Source organism: Platalea leucorodia (genome assembly GCF_965183815.1).
Source record: "Platalea leucorodia genome assembly, chromosome: 6".
Classification (NCBI taxonomy): domain Eukaryota; kingdom Metazoa; phylum Chordata; class Aves; order Pelecaniformes; family Threskiornithidae; genus Platalea; species Platalea leucorodia.
This window is the reverse complement of record NC_138828.1, coordinates 65,890,418-65,908,958: the sequence shown is the minus strand read 5'-3', so window position 1 is coordinate 65,908,958 and position 18,541 is coordinate 65,890,418. Positions and strand designations below refer to the sequence as shown.

The window sequence follows — 18,541 nt, the reverse complement described above, 5'->3', positions numbered from 1 at the left end:
AATGATTTTATTGCTACTGAGCTCTTATAGTTTTCTAAGGTAGCGTATGACGTTTTGAATGTCTTAACAGATGATCAGAAAGTTAAGTGTCTGCTCTTCTGCAGTTTGTCTCGAAGCTTTTTATCTAGGAAAAATTAGATAGTCACAAACACTGTCTTAATGCAGTAGTTTCGTGCTAATGGCATACGTTCAAGGAATTTGGACATTAAATAACATACTGTGATTTATCTATTTTTTTTTTTTCCCACTGTGTATAAAATTGTAATTTATGTTCAGACTAAGACAGCTTTTTTGTGGTGTGTGGAGAAAGCAGAGATGATTCGAATTGTGATTTAAGGAAAATCAAAGCCTTTCTTGCCTCATCAAGTTTTCATGTGGGTGAAAAAATATAATCGATTTGCATATATTAAAAGATACTGAAATAGCAGAATAAATGTACACTTCTCAATAGTGACAAAACCAGGTTTGGATCTCTCATGCAAAGATTATTTGTATACATATTGAAGTGATAACGATTTATTTTAAGGTTGTTTGAAATGTCATCTTTTTTGTACTGAAGGATGTTTAGTGGATTTTAAGAGTTATGGTAGCTTTCATGGGGACGAACTGCAAATAGTTGTGTGTTTTCTGTGGGTTGTTTTTGGGTTTTTTTTGGTTTTTTTGTTTTTCTTTTTTGAACTGAAGTGTTTGCCAGTCACTAAGCATTGCACACGTATTCAGAAACAAGTGCTTTCGATACCAGACTTTGCAGTCCACAGTTTCATCTGTGAGTCTTATCTGCTGTCATTGCACGAGTTATAAACACAATTTCAGAAATTACCTGAATTTCTAATATGGAGTAGTGGAAAAGCCTAATGTGAAACTTTACTTTTTAAAATTCTTTGAAGACAGCAATGTCCTGAATCTCCTTTCCCATTGCACCCCTTCCCCTTTCCCCGCTGTCATTAGTATTATTGCGTTTTCCTCTTCAGGAAGCTCATTTAAGTAACATCAGTGTTGTGATTAGAAGATAAATGTATTCTGCCCCTTTTGTCAAAATTTTGTCTGTTTTTTTAAAATGTTTTTAGTGGAAAGATGTGCTGCAATGATGAACTTTATTTTTCACTCTAATCGTTTAAATAAATGTCACAAATGACATTGTCAAGTTAACTGTTATATCCTGCTCAGCCTACTTGCCATATGGAGGAGTTTAATTATTAAGAGTAGGAGTGATTTGCTTTGGGAGCTTTTAATTGAAAGATTAAATGAAGCTCACTCTGAGGATGTCTCTTCAAGCATTTGAAGATTTTAATGACACCTTATGTAAGGATTTAAGATAAAAGCAACATGTTTGTTGCTTTTACTGTGAATAGCTGTTTTGAACATCTGGTGCAATTCTTGAAAACAGTTGCTTTTCAGTAGTTTCAATAATCCCTACTGTACCTGACACTCAGATTTGTACTCAAATTTTTAAAAATTATTGTTCCCTTAAAGTTTTTTTTGCCTTGAAAAGAATCATATTGAATTGATGAAGAAACTGTAATGTATTAAAGTACAGTGTAAAAGTAAAACACAAAAGAAATGTAAGGAAATAGAAATCCTAGTTAGATGAAGATGCATTTGGTGGGGGGTTGGGGATGTTGTGGCCACCTGCTTTGGCTCTGGAAAACGCAAAGAAATCCTACTTCTGTCATCATGGCTTGCTGAAACATAGTTATTTTAAGCTGAGAGTATGTACTTAGGAAGCTGACACTTGCGTATAGTGCTTGCCTTTTCTGTGAGGCTTCCCTTTATCCCAGATGGCTTTTTAGGAACGAGGAATTGTAAAACTAGCAGAACATGGTGCGCTCCTGAATTTATCAGAAAAAGGCAGTCACGGAAACACTGCGGGCTTCCATAGGACTGCCATATGTTAGCGTAAAAAAGTCCTCTTCTTTCTCGGTGAATGCTGAACATCCTTGTAGAACAAAAATGATGCGTAGTAGCCAATCTCTCCAAATAACTCCCAATGGCTAAGTTGCTCTGACTAAACCAATGGGGAAATTTAAAGGCATTTAAATTTTAAATTTGGAGGTGTGTATCTGGTTCCAGGTGCCTCTGAAAATCATAAAGGTTTTGTGTGCCCCTGTATTCTTAAAAAGGCTCTGGGGCATCAAAAGGACTTAAGGACTCTGGCGCTTCGGAGGCCAGATTGGAACTGCAAACAGCTGGCTCGTGTCCCTCTGTCACAGGCTTTGGCACAGTCATAGCTTTTATGCTCCGGTGTCCATATGCAAAAGGGTGTGTGTGTGAGAGAGAACTGCAGGATTATTAGCTGTTTGTCAGTCTGTCTGTCCTTTTCATTCTGAAGTCTGTTATGCTCACAACAGTTTAGGGGAAAGTAAATGCAGGATAGATGAAAGACTGCGAGGTGCACGTACCCTTTTGCTTTGGAACCATTTCTAATGGTGTATTCCTAAAATAAATTTCAAGGGCTTTGCTGACATGAATGCTTGAAGACACGGGTGTAATCAATTTTCCATACTGGCTTGTATTGACAGTGTCACTTTAAGTTTAACTCCTGTTGCCTTCAGGAAATGGGATGAAAAAGCTGTGATTCTGAAGTTTAGGACAATTTTGAACTGAAGTTTTTCTTGTAGTCCAGCCTTATTTTAGCCTCATTGAAAAAAGACAGAAGGGGGGGGAAGGAAGGGGCGGGGGGGGTGAGGCGCAGCGCTAAGTGTTACTTTCCCCTTATCTGTAAATACAAAGTTTCCTGTATACCGGGTTGGATAACTGTACTCGGTTCATTATCCAACTCTCCTGTACAACTGATCTGTACCCATGGCTTTGCACAGCTCCCTGGACTGGTGAAGACTACTTACTCCTCTTGCCTCAGAGCTAGGAGGCAATTATTGAGCTATTCAAGGCAGGAGGAAGGTTTGGTTCAAAAACCTCTGCCAAGTCTGTTGAGCCATAAATTTTACATTTAATTTTTTAGTAACGAATTCCCTCCTTATCATGACCAGAAGTTCTGAAACTTCCTCACCTCTGAACATTAAAAACTGGGCTGTAAAATAACTCCTGCCTAGAGTGACATATGGTGTGCCTGTATGCCTCTTGTCCACCTCATCTGAAGTGTACCTCTTTTGTTTGCTTCGCTAATTCTTCTGTGCTGTTTGTTAAAGGAAGGGTCAAATTCTAAGCTATCAGCTTCACTCACCAAGGGAACTACTTGATATCATCTGCACTCTTTCCTGTGATGACGATTTTGGACTAAGTGTATTTATGACAACACACCAGACTAGGACAGAGAAATTGGTCCAGATATGAAATTAGGTTTGTCTTTTACAACAGAAGGTTTGGAATCCCAGAACACCTTCGATAGGGTGGATTCAAAGTGAAAAACAGATTGTCAACCAGTCTTATAATTTGTTGCAGGGTGTCAGGCCTATAGGGCTATGTAGACTTTTCCTCTTGGCTTTTATCTCAATTGACTGGATGTTTGAGAAGTTTCTGACCATACTTCATCTAGTATTAATTTGAATTGTTTCTGCTGTGCAGGCGAGGCAAAATACTGCATTTTAGAATCTTCTGCAGAGCTGCAGATGACTAAATTTTCATCAGCTTTTTTTTGGATTTGGTAGGGTATGCTTGTGAAATGCTTGTGAAATGCTTTTCGCTTATTCTTTAGGTTGTGGCTTTGTAATTTGTTTTTGAGATTGTTCTCTGAAGAGGGGGATGACAAGTGTTGTCAGTCTGGAAATGTTTAATTTTACCATATGCAAATGAGCTTGAAGGTAAATCTGGATTCTGTTTAGAGTGGGTTAATTTTTATTACAGTCGATGTGGTCCTACTCCATGTTTCTCAGTCCCAAAAGGAGCAATTGGAACTCTATCGTCTCTTGAGAGAGATCAAGTGTTCCTGGAGCCAGTGCATGGGACATTTGAAGCACAAGCAGCCTGTTTACTTCTCTCAAGAAGAGCCATAGCTCTTTAAAGTGCTTTCATGCTTAAGTAACCAAAAAAGGCATATTTAAGATAAATAAGTACTCTGATTAAGAAACTGATCAACCTCAGTGCTGAGAAAATGTACTCTGAGAAAACCTTTTTGATTTGAAAAGCTGGGCTTTCAGCTGAACAAAATGGAAAAGCATTTGAGTGGGTGCTTGCAAACTGTGAACACTATTTATCTGACATTTTCTTCTATGTAAGAATAGAACTAATTACAAATTAAACAAGTTGGGTATGTTTGAGGGACCTGTTTATCTCTTCTGACAATTATGCTTTCTTCTAACTTAAAACATAGTATACATCTAGTCTTGCAATACAAAGATGGTTCTTCTGATATATGATTGTATTTAAGTAGTGTCGTATTCTTTGTTCATGGCTATTGGAATTTAATTATTAGCAGAACCTTGAGGTGATTCATTACTATTGCAAGGGAAGTCTTTCTATACCAAGCACTCTGTATTACAGGGGTAAGTCCTTAAACTCCCTAATGACAGTAATTTTTTCATTGCAAGGCAAAAATGTAAAGGCCGTATATTGTGCAAATTAAACCTTTTCTAATGAAACAAAGGTGGGAAAATAAAACAGATTTTTTTTTTTTCTAAAATATTACTCAGTTTCACTTTTTTTCCAAGAAATTTTAGTTGCATTCCAAAGCTGACAACTGTTTGTGGTTGGCCTGGTTTAATGTTTAGTAATTTGTCTTTCTGATTTGTATAAAGTAGTTCTAAAACCAGCATCGGTCTCTGTTCTGGGGCAGTGTCAGTAAGGTGTTTGGGTTTTTTGTGGTGTTTTTGTGTGTTGTTTTTTTGTTTGTTTGTTTTGTTTTTCTCAGTTGATAGATGCGTACATATAACAGGTAACTGTTAACTTCTGTATAATAAAACTGGTGTATAAAGTAAGAATGCATTGACTCACATCTAGCTGTAGGGATCAGTCCTGTTAATATGCATCTGAGATTCTAGCTATGCCATGGTTGCTACCTTTGTACTTCTGCTTTGTAGCCTTGTGCGAGCTGAGTCTTATCAGCATTAATTGTTTTTAATTATTTTTAAATTTATAGTAAAGACAGAAAAGCAGAATCATACCAACTCAATTGGTATGGAAATACTAACACAATAAATTTATTCTTCTTTGCAAACTTGTGATCCTATCCATTTCTATATGTGCTTTCTTTTCATTACTTATGTAAATGAGCCTTTAATAAATTCTGTAGTAACAAAAAAACTTAATCCTTTGATAGACTAGAAGAAGCAAAAGTTACTCATATGCTGCCTCAATTTGTATATGCTTTGATATGATTAAAGTGGAGTGTACCAGTTCATGGGACTAGTCAGTGCCTTTTTATAATGGCTCTTACAGTGGAAATTCACTATCTTGTTAAAGCTGAACTTTAAAAAACCATTTCTGTATCCTTCTCCACCTTCTGTTCTTTGGTATTCGGTACATCAGAATTAATGAAATAGCTAGCTATTAGTTAATGCCAAGGTCTGTGAAAGACCAGTCTTTAATGATGGTTGATCATCATGCATTGTAGAATTTTGGAGCATTTGGCATGTGCCTTGTGGAAGGGAAAGAGCAGAGAGAGAACAATGTGACATGGTGGAAGCAGAGCCGTCAGATGCGCACAAATCATGAGCCTTCAGTAATGAATGCAAATGAAAACATACTATTTTTGACCTGGAATCCGGCTCCACAGTGACTGCTGTTTTTGATCAGAGTGTATGGGACTGAGATATCATGTATTGTTATCAGTCGAATTTTCTTTGTGGTGTGCTTTCTTCTCTTGCAGTCCTCCTCGAATATTTTACGTTCAGTAGTACTATCTACTTTGAATTTGATCTGCAGTGTGGTTACCATCCCTTTTGTTACCTGTTTATGAAGCTATGATTATAGGACACGGCAATTCTTTTTCTCCTCCTCTACTGCTCTCTGTTTAGCTTGTGCTTTCAGAAAGGAGGCTGGAAAGCACAGGGACTTTATTTGCTATTGCAGTGATGTATTACTAAGGGTAGATGATAGATAGAAGAAGAGATGGAGACAACAGTTACAGGGGTTGGAAAAAAAAAACAACCACCTCAGGAGTCAAACTATTACAGCCTATTCTTTGGGCTTCCTTCCTCGATAAAACAGAGTTGATTTCCCCACGCCCCCACACCCTTTTTGCTAAGAATTATTATTTTACAGCTAAATTTGACATCTATAACCTGGTGGCTATATGCAGTGAAGTACATGTACATATACAGAAATTTAAGCCCTTCCTCTTGCTTGGGAGCTTTATAGTCTAGAGTGACAGTAGTTAATATTTCTGTTTTGTTTTTTTTTTTTCCCTCACTGTAGATCCCTGCAGTTCACTCAGTCCACCATGCTTTACTGAGGAGGACCGATTCAGCCTAGAAGCTCTCCGCATGATCCATAAGCAAATGGATGATGACAAAGATGGTGGTATTGAAGTAGATGAAAGTGATGAGGTAGGAGTAAAAAGCTTTCACTTGTGCATACATGAGGTCTGTCTTTTTTCCCCCTGTTTTATATAGCTGCTCTTTAGGTTCCAGCACTTGAGTAGTCTTGCTGTTTTTCTTAATTCGGCCCTTCCCACAGCTGAGTGTGGAAGGAAACTCTAATTTCTAGAATTGTCTGAAATGGAATATTATTGTCCCTTGTTCTAGCCTAAAGGAAAGTTTTATATGACTATGTATGAAACCTGTTATTTTTGTGACTAGTGTAAGAGGCAGGTAAATGGTGTTGGTTTAGCTTGCAATGACGTAACTAAGAGTTGACGTGATCTGCCACCTGGTATTTTAGTTTCTTTGCTCTAAGGTTTTCTTGCTTAATGCATCGCTGGGCTTTCCTGTTTACCTTAGATCTGTTCCAGGCACTTCATGGTGCAAAACAATACCTATTACAGACAGCAGTCTAAAAAGCTTTCTTATGTGTTTTTGCTTACATTCTACAGGCAAGTAGTAAGCATCTCCTGCTGTAGGTTAATGGTAAATTAAGTCCTATGAACTAAGGAAGGTTATTCAGACCTGCCTGAAGTTTTTTGTGATTGTGCTCAGATGAGTTTGGTAGGCAGGCTCCTGATAAAAGACTTGCTCTTGCACTTACTCAACTTTGCCATCGAGATTCTCAAAATTATTGGTTAGGAATGGAAATATCTATGTAATTTTATTGTTCTTGCTTCTGCTTTCTGGCAGTGTCAGGTACAAGCTTGAGAAAGGAAGGGGAGTGAAGATCTCCTGTCCCCTAAAAACAAGGGTATTGCCATGTGGTTCTGAAGCCCGTTCTCACTGGAGGTGAATGGGAGAAGAATCTAGCCCTGATTTCTCTTCCCTTTTTTGTAACATTTCAGGGAAGATTGTTCTCGCTGAATGAGTTAAACTTGACAATGATAGTTCACAACTTAATGTGATGCTACTTACTTTTCTGTGTGACTGTGTACAAATGGGATCAACAGTGATTGATGCTTGGGTGATCTGAGTTTTCTGAAGGAATACAGTAAAATGGAGAGAATGATCCAGAATAAAATAATGTACTTTTTAACTTTGGAGGAAAAAAATCTGTTCTGTACCTTAGGGAGTGTCACGGTGAGGTAGTTCAGGCACTGGAAGTAGTCTGGCTCTGTTATCACAGAATGTTTGGTTATTGTCATTAATGTCTGGGACAGGCACGATCCAGCCTGCAAACTGAAACATTAGTGATGGGGTGTGGGCTTTCTGAGGAGCTTCGGCATTGTGTGATTCTCTTGACTTGTGCTGCATTTGAAGTTAAGACAGCTAAAATACAGAAATATTTATACATTGGAAACTTTTAATTAGTATTTAAAAGATTTGTCCTGGTTTGCAGTGGACCATCTTTATATGTGAACTTAAGTTTCTTCCTGTTCCAGAGAAGAGTTGAGATAAATCCAAGCAACAGAAGCTACTCTTAAGACCTGTTAAAATGGCTGAAATTAGAACAGTTCATGAGGGGTACTGTTATAGGTGGGGTAATGAGAGATGAGTGAAACTATATATTCAAACTACTCATAGTGCATAAAATAAAACGACTGACATGTAGCCCTTTTTTCTGCTAGCTCGTTTTTAATTATTGAAGAAATATGTAATAAAAAAACCCCTAAATGAGCTTTTTGTACGTATAGTTTCCATGCAAATCAGTGGTGACTATGTATTTGCGCAGTGCTCTCTTCTAAGACATTAAAAGCAAACCTGAAATTAATGAGAAATGCAATTTAATTGCAAGTCCAACTAGTAAACTATATGCTCTTGTTGTAGTGCTTTTACTGGATCTTTGCCATAATCTTAAAAGATCTGACATTTTAACAACATAGTTACGTAGTTACCTGATTACAGTAGGTCTGAATATATACAAAATATTTCCTAATATGTGCTATTTCAAAAACAGATTTTTTTTTTTCCTGTCACAGTGGGTAGTGCTGCTTGTTTTGATTAAGAATGAGGACTGATAATTTAAAAAAAAAAAAAAACCAAAAAAACCAAAACCAAAAACAAAAAAAAACCCAACCCACCAAAAACCAAACAAACCCTCCCCCCCCCCCCCCCCCCAACTTTATTAGAAGTAAAGCTTGCATGAAATACAGGGATTTTACTTAACAGCAGGGTGATGGATTTCCTGTTTCATGCTGCATGGTTTTTGCTTGCAAGACTCCTGAAAGAGCAGTATATTGAGTGTGTTGATTAGATATTCATTGGCTTCTTATTTGGCAGGAAAAATGTGACAATGTACAATAACTTTCTGCTGTTTTACCAGCACTAAAACTGTTGCAAATTACAAGTGTATATTTACACCAAGGAAGGAAGTTCTTGTAAATAAGTTATTTTGAGAGGGGAAGGTACCAAGAGCTAAAAAACTATTTATTTTAACTATTTTAATTTGCTAATCCAGTTGAGAACTCTCAACAGTGATTCCAGACACTTCGTCTGCATACTATTATTTTTCCTAATGTTCCTCATGGTCTGTTTTATGCTGTAGTTTTGTTTTTCCTCTGTAAAATGAAGTCTCACATAATATCATTCTGTAGAGGATAAAATAAAATTTGAACTTTTATAAGAAACTTTTTATTTCATCAGAAATTGTCTGATACTGGAAGCCTTTTGGATCTACTTGTGTGGACTGGAAAGAAGCTTGTATTTGACCTTGATGAAATTGATGTGGGGAAACTTGATCTAAATTTTTATCACGGGATTTATTCGTCATTGAAACATGTGAGGGATTTGTTGAAGTCTTCTAAGGAAGGTAGAGGGCCTCTAGTTTGAGCATGGACTGGTTAAATATTTTTTTCCTTATTCTTTGGTCTGTTACCTAGATTAGACTAGATAGTATAACTTAGGAGACTTACAAAGATGAAAAAACTTGAAGTTTTAAATTCACTAGAATATACTTTTCCAATTATAGTTATTACAAAATACTTGGAAAAAAGAGCTTTTGTCATAGCTACTCATATGTTTGAATTTTTTTTTTTTTTGCATTCAGGAGTCACATAACTTTCTAATACTTGCCCTGAATTTTCAGTGTAGAATTATGTACTTCAAAAAAAGAAGCATAACTTAAAGAAAAAAAAAATAATAAATTTGTGTTGTACTTTAAAGTAGAGTATGCTTTACTGTGCAGTTACTAATTTCTGTAAAGCAGGCTCTCACTGTGTGAAAACCAGAAAGTATGGTACAGCAGAGAAGAGAAAAAAGGAAGTATATGGAAACAGATTATACTTGCCATTAGGGCAGGCTAATATGAATTTCTCAATCAAATCTAGCTCCTGCTATTAGTACTTTATTATTAACATACAAAAGATTGCAATTGTTTAAACTGGTTTAAAGAGGTAGGCTGTAAAAGGGTAAGTGAAAGGGAGAACATATTACTAACTGAGGTTTTAGTCATGTGCTGTGGGAGGCTATCTGCCTCAGGAAGCATCTGTTGCACCACGTGTACAAGATTTTGTTTTAATGATGAAGAGGTACAAGCAGCAAGACAGACTTATCATATGTTCACTATTTACATAGTTTTTTTCCTGTTTCTAACGAAGCTCTATGTGTAGATCCTACATCAAGGCATTTCCTCAAGGAATCTCCCTGTAGAAATAGAATTAGTTGATGTTTTTGAAATATTAATATCATACTGTGTGTCTAATGTCTCACAAAGCTAATGGCATGAATTTACAGCTTTGTGTGGGATCTTAGATCACATAATAACTTGATATTTTGTTTGAGTTTTTTTGAGTGCACTTGCATAATTACTTAACAAAAAAACCCTACCCAACAAACCCTCCACAAAATAAAAATAATAATAATTAAAAAAAAAAAAAAAGACACAATCACTATGCGGAGAGGAAGAGACTGTGGTATTGAAAGCGTGACACATTACTTTTAACAGTATGGTCAAAGAAGTTGGAACCTCAGGGGTGATAATGCAGAAGTGCCTGACTTAAAATGTTGTCTGGAGGCAAGAATCAAAAAGAATCTAGCTTTAGTGGCCTAAAACAGGAAGGATGGTTGTCTTCTATACAGCAATTAAAGCAGAAAAAGTAGCTATTATGATCTGATCAGTAATAGCAATAGTAATATAGCACTTTGGCAATAACTTTCACAAGTTTCAGAATATTTGACAGCCCAAGATCTTCCTTTAAAGTGACCATTTCTGCATGGATGGGCTCTGTGAAGCTATTGTTTGAGGGCTTGAGGTCATATTTGCATCCAAGATGCAAATAATCTAAGAGAGGTGGAACAAACATAATGTCTTGAGAGAGTATCCTGTGTTTTGAGAGGAGATGAAGAGGTGGAGTCTAAAAAAGAAAAAAAAGTCAAAGGAAGAATTCAGAAGGAAATAAAAATGGAGGATACAGAGGCCAAGTGTTACAACAAGTGTACCAACTCGGATAAAAATAAATAATTTATAGATCTGGGGTGAGTTCAGAAACATATGCTTCAGTATACCTTCCCTTTAGTGCTCATTTGTGATTAAAGGTTTTATAATAAAGGAGATCCAGTTCATGCTCTTACTACTTATTTCTATTATGTAATTAATTTGCTAGTCATATTCTTGGTTGTTTATGCTTCTTGTAGCGATTAAAATGGTACATGCATCACAATTTATTTTACAAGCTTGCTCAATTAAAATATTACGCATTAGTATTACTATTTTAGCAGAATCTGGAGAAATAAAAATTAACATGTAATTTTCAACATGAAATTATTTTCTGAATTACTGCTGAAAGACCTGACTATTCAATTTGTGTAAAGATGAGTTGGTGAAAGAATTCTGTGGATATCTTTGTTCTTTAATTCCTTAACAGAAATAAAAAATGAATGAAACATCATTTACTGGTTTGGACCAGAGACCTATTCATTTCAATAATCTGTTCTGCACAGTAGTGAGTACTAAATACTTCAGGCAAAATTGTAAGAAATTCCATGACAAGAAATCCTGAAGAACTACATGCCAAAATAGCGTGGTGCTCCCATTTTAAGTATCTATAATTTGGATATTAGGAGCGTAAGGTGTGAGGTGAAAAAACACTTTCAGATTTTAACATTAAACTCAGGATGACTCTAAGTGAATAGCCCTTCTGTATTCTTGAACAAAAGCAAATTTAGGCACAGAATTTCCCTTCCTTTTGATTGTTACACCTTGGAGTAAAGATTTGCCAGAAGAATTTGGGGTGGGGGGAAGTACAGCTATGTATGGAACAGATGCTAAAAAAATAAGGGATGGTGGTGTTCAAAAGCTTGATCTCCCTTTGTTCAGTGCATCTTGGCACGTCATTAAACTTCAGGAGCCCACTCCAGGTGTTATAATTTGAGTTGGGAGAGGTTCTGCTATAGACTGAGCTCTTGCTTCATTTTGTTGTCTGCAGATACACACTCAGCAAGATGTTAAATATCCTTGAAAGTTCCCTTAGTATTCTGGTTTTGTCCTTATCATTTATATAATAAAGGTCCTTAAACTGGTGTTCATATTTGTGTAAACTAGTTTATACTTAAGTGTCAGCAGGTTAGGCAAAATTCTGTGTGGTAGGGAAATACCTGCTGCAGTGGTTTAGAAACTGCAAACGCTAGAACTGTTTTGCATAATACTGGGATGCTTCCTGAGTGTGTTTTACATCTCAGGGTGCAAGAACATTCTGTTACGAACATTGATCTTTGAGTATTTTGAACTCCTAACCAGCGTAGCAAACCTTGTCCCCCAAAGCTATTGGGTTACTTTTGATTCCCTTAGTTTGTTGTAGATCTGTTAATAGAGGTCTTTTTTGCATTGAATTTTATCATTCGACTGCTAATGTATTTGTCCCCAGGCAGAGTGTCTTTTAGCCTCCTGCAGTTTTGTAGGCAACTCTGAGCATATCTACACAGTCTGTTTTTTTTTTTCAGAGCAGGGTGGGTAAGAGCCAGGTCTTCTCTGTGAAACATTATGACCATGTTAGTCTACAGCTGTGCCTGTGCAAAGGAGTCCTGCAGAGAGGCAGCACGTGTTATCATGGGTACGGCTGCGTAGAAACCTGTTCCAACGTGATTTGGATCAGACCTACCTCATGCCTTGCCTCCTTGGAGGTACTTAAGCTGATATGTAGCTGTCTGCACCTGTTTATGCAGCACTGCAGGCATTTAGTTCTGCTACAATGAAATGCTGCCTTGGAAATTCTAACTTGGCTTGGAAGAGAGTGCGAAGTTTACTTTGCAGTAGAATAGCTACAGTTTTGTTTTGAGCTGCAATAATATTTTTTTCAATAGAATTTATAGGTTACTTAAGATATACTTGATAACACTTTCATGGTTATGTCCTACATTTTTCTAGTAATGTTTCTATTATGCTTAAATACATTTTCTTATTTTACTGTGTAATATCTTTAGAAGCCATTTCTATAGGGTAGGCAGTTGTAAATGCTCTCATACTTGAACCATAGTATGTTGCCTTTTAAAAGCACATTTGCCATCATAACTTAGTAAGTGTGACATTCCAGTAGCTGCAATGAGTCTGGTAGCAGTAGATGGGAGGGAATGTACTAAAAGGCTGTCTAACAGCAACCAGCTCTATCTAAAAGCAGGATTATAGGAAAACTGAAGTTGTACCTTTTGCAGGTTTTCTTTTGAAGGAATAAAACTGAAGGAAGTAACACTGTTTAAGGAACAGGTGCTCAAGGAAGACGGTAATACTTAGCCAGGAGATGTTACTAATTGCTCTTAAAGTAAACTTGTCAGTTAGAGGGTCTATTTTAAGTTGGTGAAACTGAAAATCATAAACTTGAGCCTTCACTCAGAACAAAATATAAACATAGCATATGAGTACTTCCTTCTGCAGTTAGTGAGTGTGGTTAATTTTACTTTTCCACTGAGATTTCAAAAAGTATGCAATTGTTCATTTGCTCCTCAAGGAGCAAGCATCTCTTGCAACTTCCATATTTTAACACATTGTAACTTTTTGTATCCTTGCATGTGGCTTTAGTTTGTAAGTGCTCTCTCCATGTCAAACCAGTATTGGATTTTGGTGTGTCTTTCTTCCTCTTTTGGAAGGGTCGGAATTTCTTTTTTTTGGTGGTTCTTGCTTCAGGTTAGTTTTTGGTTATGAGTTGACTGGATTTTGGTGAATGTTACAGTATTAAAAGCTTTCTGAAGAAGAAGGAAGGTTGTGGCGTACCTTACCTTGTAACTCTTTTGCAGGGGTCCACAAGTCCTGTCCCCTCCAGGGAGGAGAAAGTTTCCTCTCCACCTCTTACGCTGCTGAACCTTGGGCTTTGGGATGTGAATCTTTGTAGAGGCAGAGTTGTTATGGTACTTTTGGGATCAACACTCCAGTTTTGAGTCTAGGTGTGGTGTTTTCTTACTCTCTACTTGTTTTTGAAGTAACTACTTCGACAAATGATTTTTTTTATTTCACACAGAGTTTTTAGGTAACTTATCTGCTGCTTTCGTGGTTTCAACTTTGTAGTCTTTAAAAGGCCTTCTCCCTCTTGAGTAATTATGTTGGCTAAGATAATCCTTAGATGTTTTTTGTTAGAGCTTATTCCTTTAACCTCCCTATTTAGAGTTATTTTTCTAACCTTTTCTTTGTGTACTTAATGACCAGGGTAACAGAAGAGAGATTAGCTGCCATGACAAGGAACAGAAAAATCCTCTCTTTTTACCAGAGCTGTTCTGTTTTTATGGCTTTCTTCAGTTTAGGACACCATTCCTTTTCTTAAAGGAGAACTTCCATACTAGGCCAGTTTTGAAACTAAGATCTTTTAAACAAAAGAAAGATGTTTGATGTCATATATCTCTTCATTAGTAAATGCGTTCATTCTTTGAAATATGACGGCCTCTTTCTATCTATGCACATTGTAACTTTACCGTTGTGACCATCCGGTGTTAGAGAACCTCACTGAGGGAGGTGTCGTGGGTATCCTCACAAGATCTGGGAGCGATATGGGTAGGATTGAACAGAAGAGGGGATCTTTTCTTGAAGAAATTTTCATAAATGCATAATCTCTCCCTCTGAGGAGTAACTGCGTACTGATTACTAAATCCAAACTGCTTACAAGTTTGTATGTTGTCAGTCCCTTTTTTAAAAAAGGGACTTAGTCAAATACTCTAAACAGTCTTTCAGTATAAAGCAGATCTTTTCCGCTGTCGTCCTCTTCTTCAGGGAAATCTTGTGCTTCGAACTTGGATTTGTTTTCTGTATTTGTGATGAAATTTGAAATCAGGCTTTTCGGTTTTTTTCCCCTCAACTCGTTAGCATAGCCGGTCGTGTTCCAGCAGTGTGCCCAGAACGGGAATTCATCTCTTAACTTGTGCTCCCTCTGCGGGCTCCGTAGCAGAATGACATGAAACGCTGCAAGTTTTCCAGGAGCTGCTGTTTGCATTGCTTATCTGGGTGCTAAGGTTACCTGTGTCCATCCCACTTTTAAAATCAGAACACTTTCTTATAGTACCTTGTAGTGCTTTGGGGTGAGATGTAACATATTGAAGGTTTTCTGTTTAACAGCTGCCATCTTCCTTCTCTTCTTTATTCCTAACCCTGTAGGTAGTATTGTTAACTGCAATTTGGATTTTCCCTGACGGCACCTGTAACTATTCAAATGTTCTTATCCTAAAGTATTTTACAACCTTTGTGGACAACTAGCAGTAAAAGTAGAAGCAAGTTTATTTCTTATGAGCAAAACTGATCTGAGGTATGAGTTTTAGCTGAGGAGATGCAAAATGTGCTGAAACCTTTACATACAGCATACACTCCGTTCTGTTCCTCTTCAGAAAGGCCTGCAATGTTTGTTTTTAAAACAATTGTCCACAGCTGACATTTGGAGTCTCCAAGGGCAGTGCATCACCAGTCACTAAAAGATGAAGAGTGAGTGTTAACATGTACCTTAACCCCCATATGAAGGGAGATAGTCTTTACAGGGAAAGACCTATAATATATTTTTCTTTGTCTTTTTAGTACATTTTTCACAAGTTCCCAAAAGACACATTGGGGATGGTAGTTGATAGCAGGTACTTGCAGTCTGAAGGGAAAAGGTGAGGTGGGCAACCATCAGTTCTTTTCTGCTGCTCCAACTGTGAGACTGTACTTTAATCGGGAAAGGCTTAGAGACATCAGTGGATAAGATTTTTTTTGTTTTCTTATTCTTTGATTCCTTTTCTTCAGTTTACTCCTTAATAAACATGGAGTGGGAATGAATAAGATAATCTGCCCTTGATTGCACGTTGCGTGTTAGCTGTGGAAATTGCCAGCTTCATGGTAGTTGTGCCAATTTGGGAAGTATTCAGAGTTCACACTTGGACTATGGAATGTGCAACAGAGGTTATGCAGCAGATATTTTTACATTTGCATATGGTTACAGCAATCAGTCCTTTTCTGTGCTTATTGTAGCTTTTTACAGTTGCTGGTCCATGGTGTTCCTGTGACTCTGCCCCAACAGGCTGCTATTTTCAATTGTTCTCATATATTTCATAAATTTCTCCTGTATTTCTCATGTATATATGTGCGTGTGTATATATATATATATCTGTATTTATGCCTTTCTCATACACATAGCGAAGAGTAGTTAAAAATGCTCGTGCAGTTTGTATGGGCTAAATGGAACTATTTTAGGAATCAAAAGGCTTTGGAAAGCTAATGTCTGACAATCAAAAAAGTTTTGAAGTGGTAGATGAATGAGAGAGGGTTTGCATCCAATCTGTACTTGGAACCAAAAGATGTGTGTATTTATGATTCGATTAGGGAAGGCAACTAGTACTTTATCCCAAGTCTAGCAGTTAGAGGAGAAACTAGAATCCCTTCCCATATTTTTAGACTCCCTTACTTCCTAGTAAGAATGAAGTTTTTAATAAGGGGAAAATGATAAGTGTTAGATTTTTCTTGCATATTTCTGCTCTAATACACTGTCTCTTTTTATTAAGAGTTAATATTATAGTTTAACATTGACTACTTTTCAGTCTCTCCTGCAGTTTCTTGAATGATGTCATCTCTAGATTTCTTAGAAATGGGGCCTATGCAGGAAGCTCTGCAGATAAATTACCAGGACTAAATTTTAAGTGAGGTCTTTTGCAGTGCATTGCTTGGCCTTCTTCCTCACCTCTGCTTGCAGTGGTGATGACATGACCAGCCACATAAAAAGCTGGTTTTTGACTGTCATGACTAACTATAGCCATTTTTCTTTTGAGCAGCTTATCCTTCAGAAACGGAAGAAAGCAAACAACCTACTGTGAAAGATTACTTAGCTCTTATGTTAGCTTTCTGGTATTCAGGTCTCCACCCATAGAGACTGCTCGTGCTGTGCTTTTAGGGACTGATATCTATGCAGGGTTTCCACTATTAATGGGAGGTAGTTTGCTAACCAGTATTCCAACTTCTCTAGGCCTGTGTGAAATAAAAATAAAATGGGTTTTACAGTTACATGCTTTTTTTTCTTGTATGTATTTGGAGAACCCATTTGTAGTGACTTGTGAAATACTGATACAACACTGCAATATATGCTGTGATTGCAGGATCTTCCTTTTTATCATGTTTACTAAAAGAAAAGCGTGGTATTTTGGCATAGGCTTCCTATTAATTACTGCAAATGAAACAGCTTTGTGTAATGCTTCTGTGCTTGGAGTGTAACCACCGAGGAATAATTAGCAAGAAGAAAATTGGCCCTAAGATGACTTCTGTTTTTTAATTTGATGAAACAGAAGTCAAATTTTTGTTGTCTAATCAAAAGACGTTAGTAATACTTAGTCAACACCTTTCTCTCATCCCTCAAGCAGTTGCATTTAACTGGTATAGCAGGATTCAGGTATTACTCACCTATAAAGGACTGGCACATTTTCAAATCTTACATGGTCTTATCTTCAAGGAGGTGAAGTTGGTTAAACGTACTCAGAATAGAAAAGTACGCAGTATGACTTGTGTGATGCATTCTTGTAATCACTGTAAATCTAAGGCATACTAATAATGTTGTTAAACCTACTATACTACCAACTGCACCTTCAGTTTTTCTAGGATTTAATCGTTGTGAAAATAAAATCCTTTAAGAGTGTTTAACTTGCTTTCCCAGTGTTTGATGTAGTCAGCTTACACGAATTGTGTGCTGCTTGCATGGGGAAGAGATAGTAAAGATTCTCCTCTGCCTGATTTCCTTGTAGTTTCTGTCTAGAAATTGCTATTTTGGCATTTAAGATGTTGTTTTCCCTTTTCTTCAGTTCCTAAGGGAAGACATGCAATACAAGGATGCCTCTAATAAACACAGTCACCTGCACAGAGAAGACAAACATATAACCATTGAGGATCTGTGGAAACGCTGGAAAACATCTGAAGGTAGGTAAAGAAGAGTAGCTAAAAATGATGGTGGTTATTGAAATAGCAGTAATTCAACAATTTTTCCACCAAGTTGTTTAGAGTCATGAATGGATGACCTCTTTTAAAGCATCTTCATGACTCTGTTTTGGTACTGTTATTTATAGGTCTACATAAACCTGACTAAAAACTCATTCAGTCCAGCTAGTGTTAATTGCCTCTTGATGTGCTGGGTGTATTGTAAGTAAACTAAGCTAGCTTACACACTTGTCAGTATGAGGTTGTAATTTATGAAGGTGACTGTTGCATGTGCTGAATTCCAGATAAGCATGTTTTAAATGTAGTAAGCCCTAAGGGCTGCTGTCAAGCTGTTTTTAAACATTTATTTTACATTGTATTAAGTGGAAAGTCCAATGTGCTTCCATTTTGATGTAAACTTTCTTTGGGCTACAAAAAGCTAGAATTCTTAGTCCAAAGCATTTTGGAAAACCTTTTTAAACTTGGGATACAGGAAAATAGACTGACAAGTCAACACCAGCATCCCTCCCCCACTTCGATTTGAATGAAATAAGTAAGTTGAGCCAGATACTCGAAATGCCAAAAGACTCCTTAATGAGCAGTACAGTGTTCATTGCCAAATATGTTCCAGGATGTAGTGATTAAAAAAAATAAATTTCCAGAAGTCCAGAATGTTACAGTTGTTACAGTTGTTGGGAGAAAAATACTTCCCCCCCCCCCCCCCCCCCCCCAGCATTGAGAAGGTGGTGTGCTAATGGTGAGCATATAGAGATGTAAAAATTGGTAT

General features: G+C 37.0%; 1 protein-coding gene across 2 annotated transcripts in view; it reads left to right on the top strand.

Annotated features, from left to right (window-relative positions):
• The window catches only part of STIM2 (stromal interaction molecule 2), a 67,969-nt gene that overhangs the window by 33,198 nt on the left and 16,230 nt on the right, over positions 1 to 18,541 (top strand). For both annotated transcript variants that reach the window (XM_082315225.1, XM_082315226.1), the window contains exons 2-3: positions 6,310 to 6,440; positions 17,643 to 17,757. In XM_082315225.1, coding sequence (XP_082171351.1) covers positions 6,310 to 6,440; positions 17,643 to 17,757 — 246 coding nt within the window. The remainder of the gene's footprint in view (positions 1 to 6,309; positions 6,441 to 17,642; positions 17,758 to 18,541) is intronic.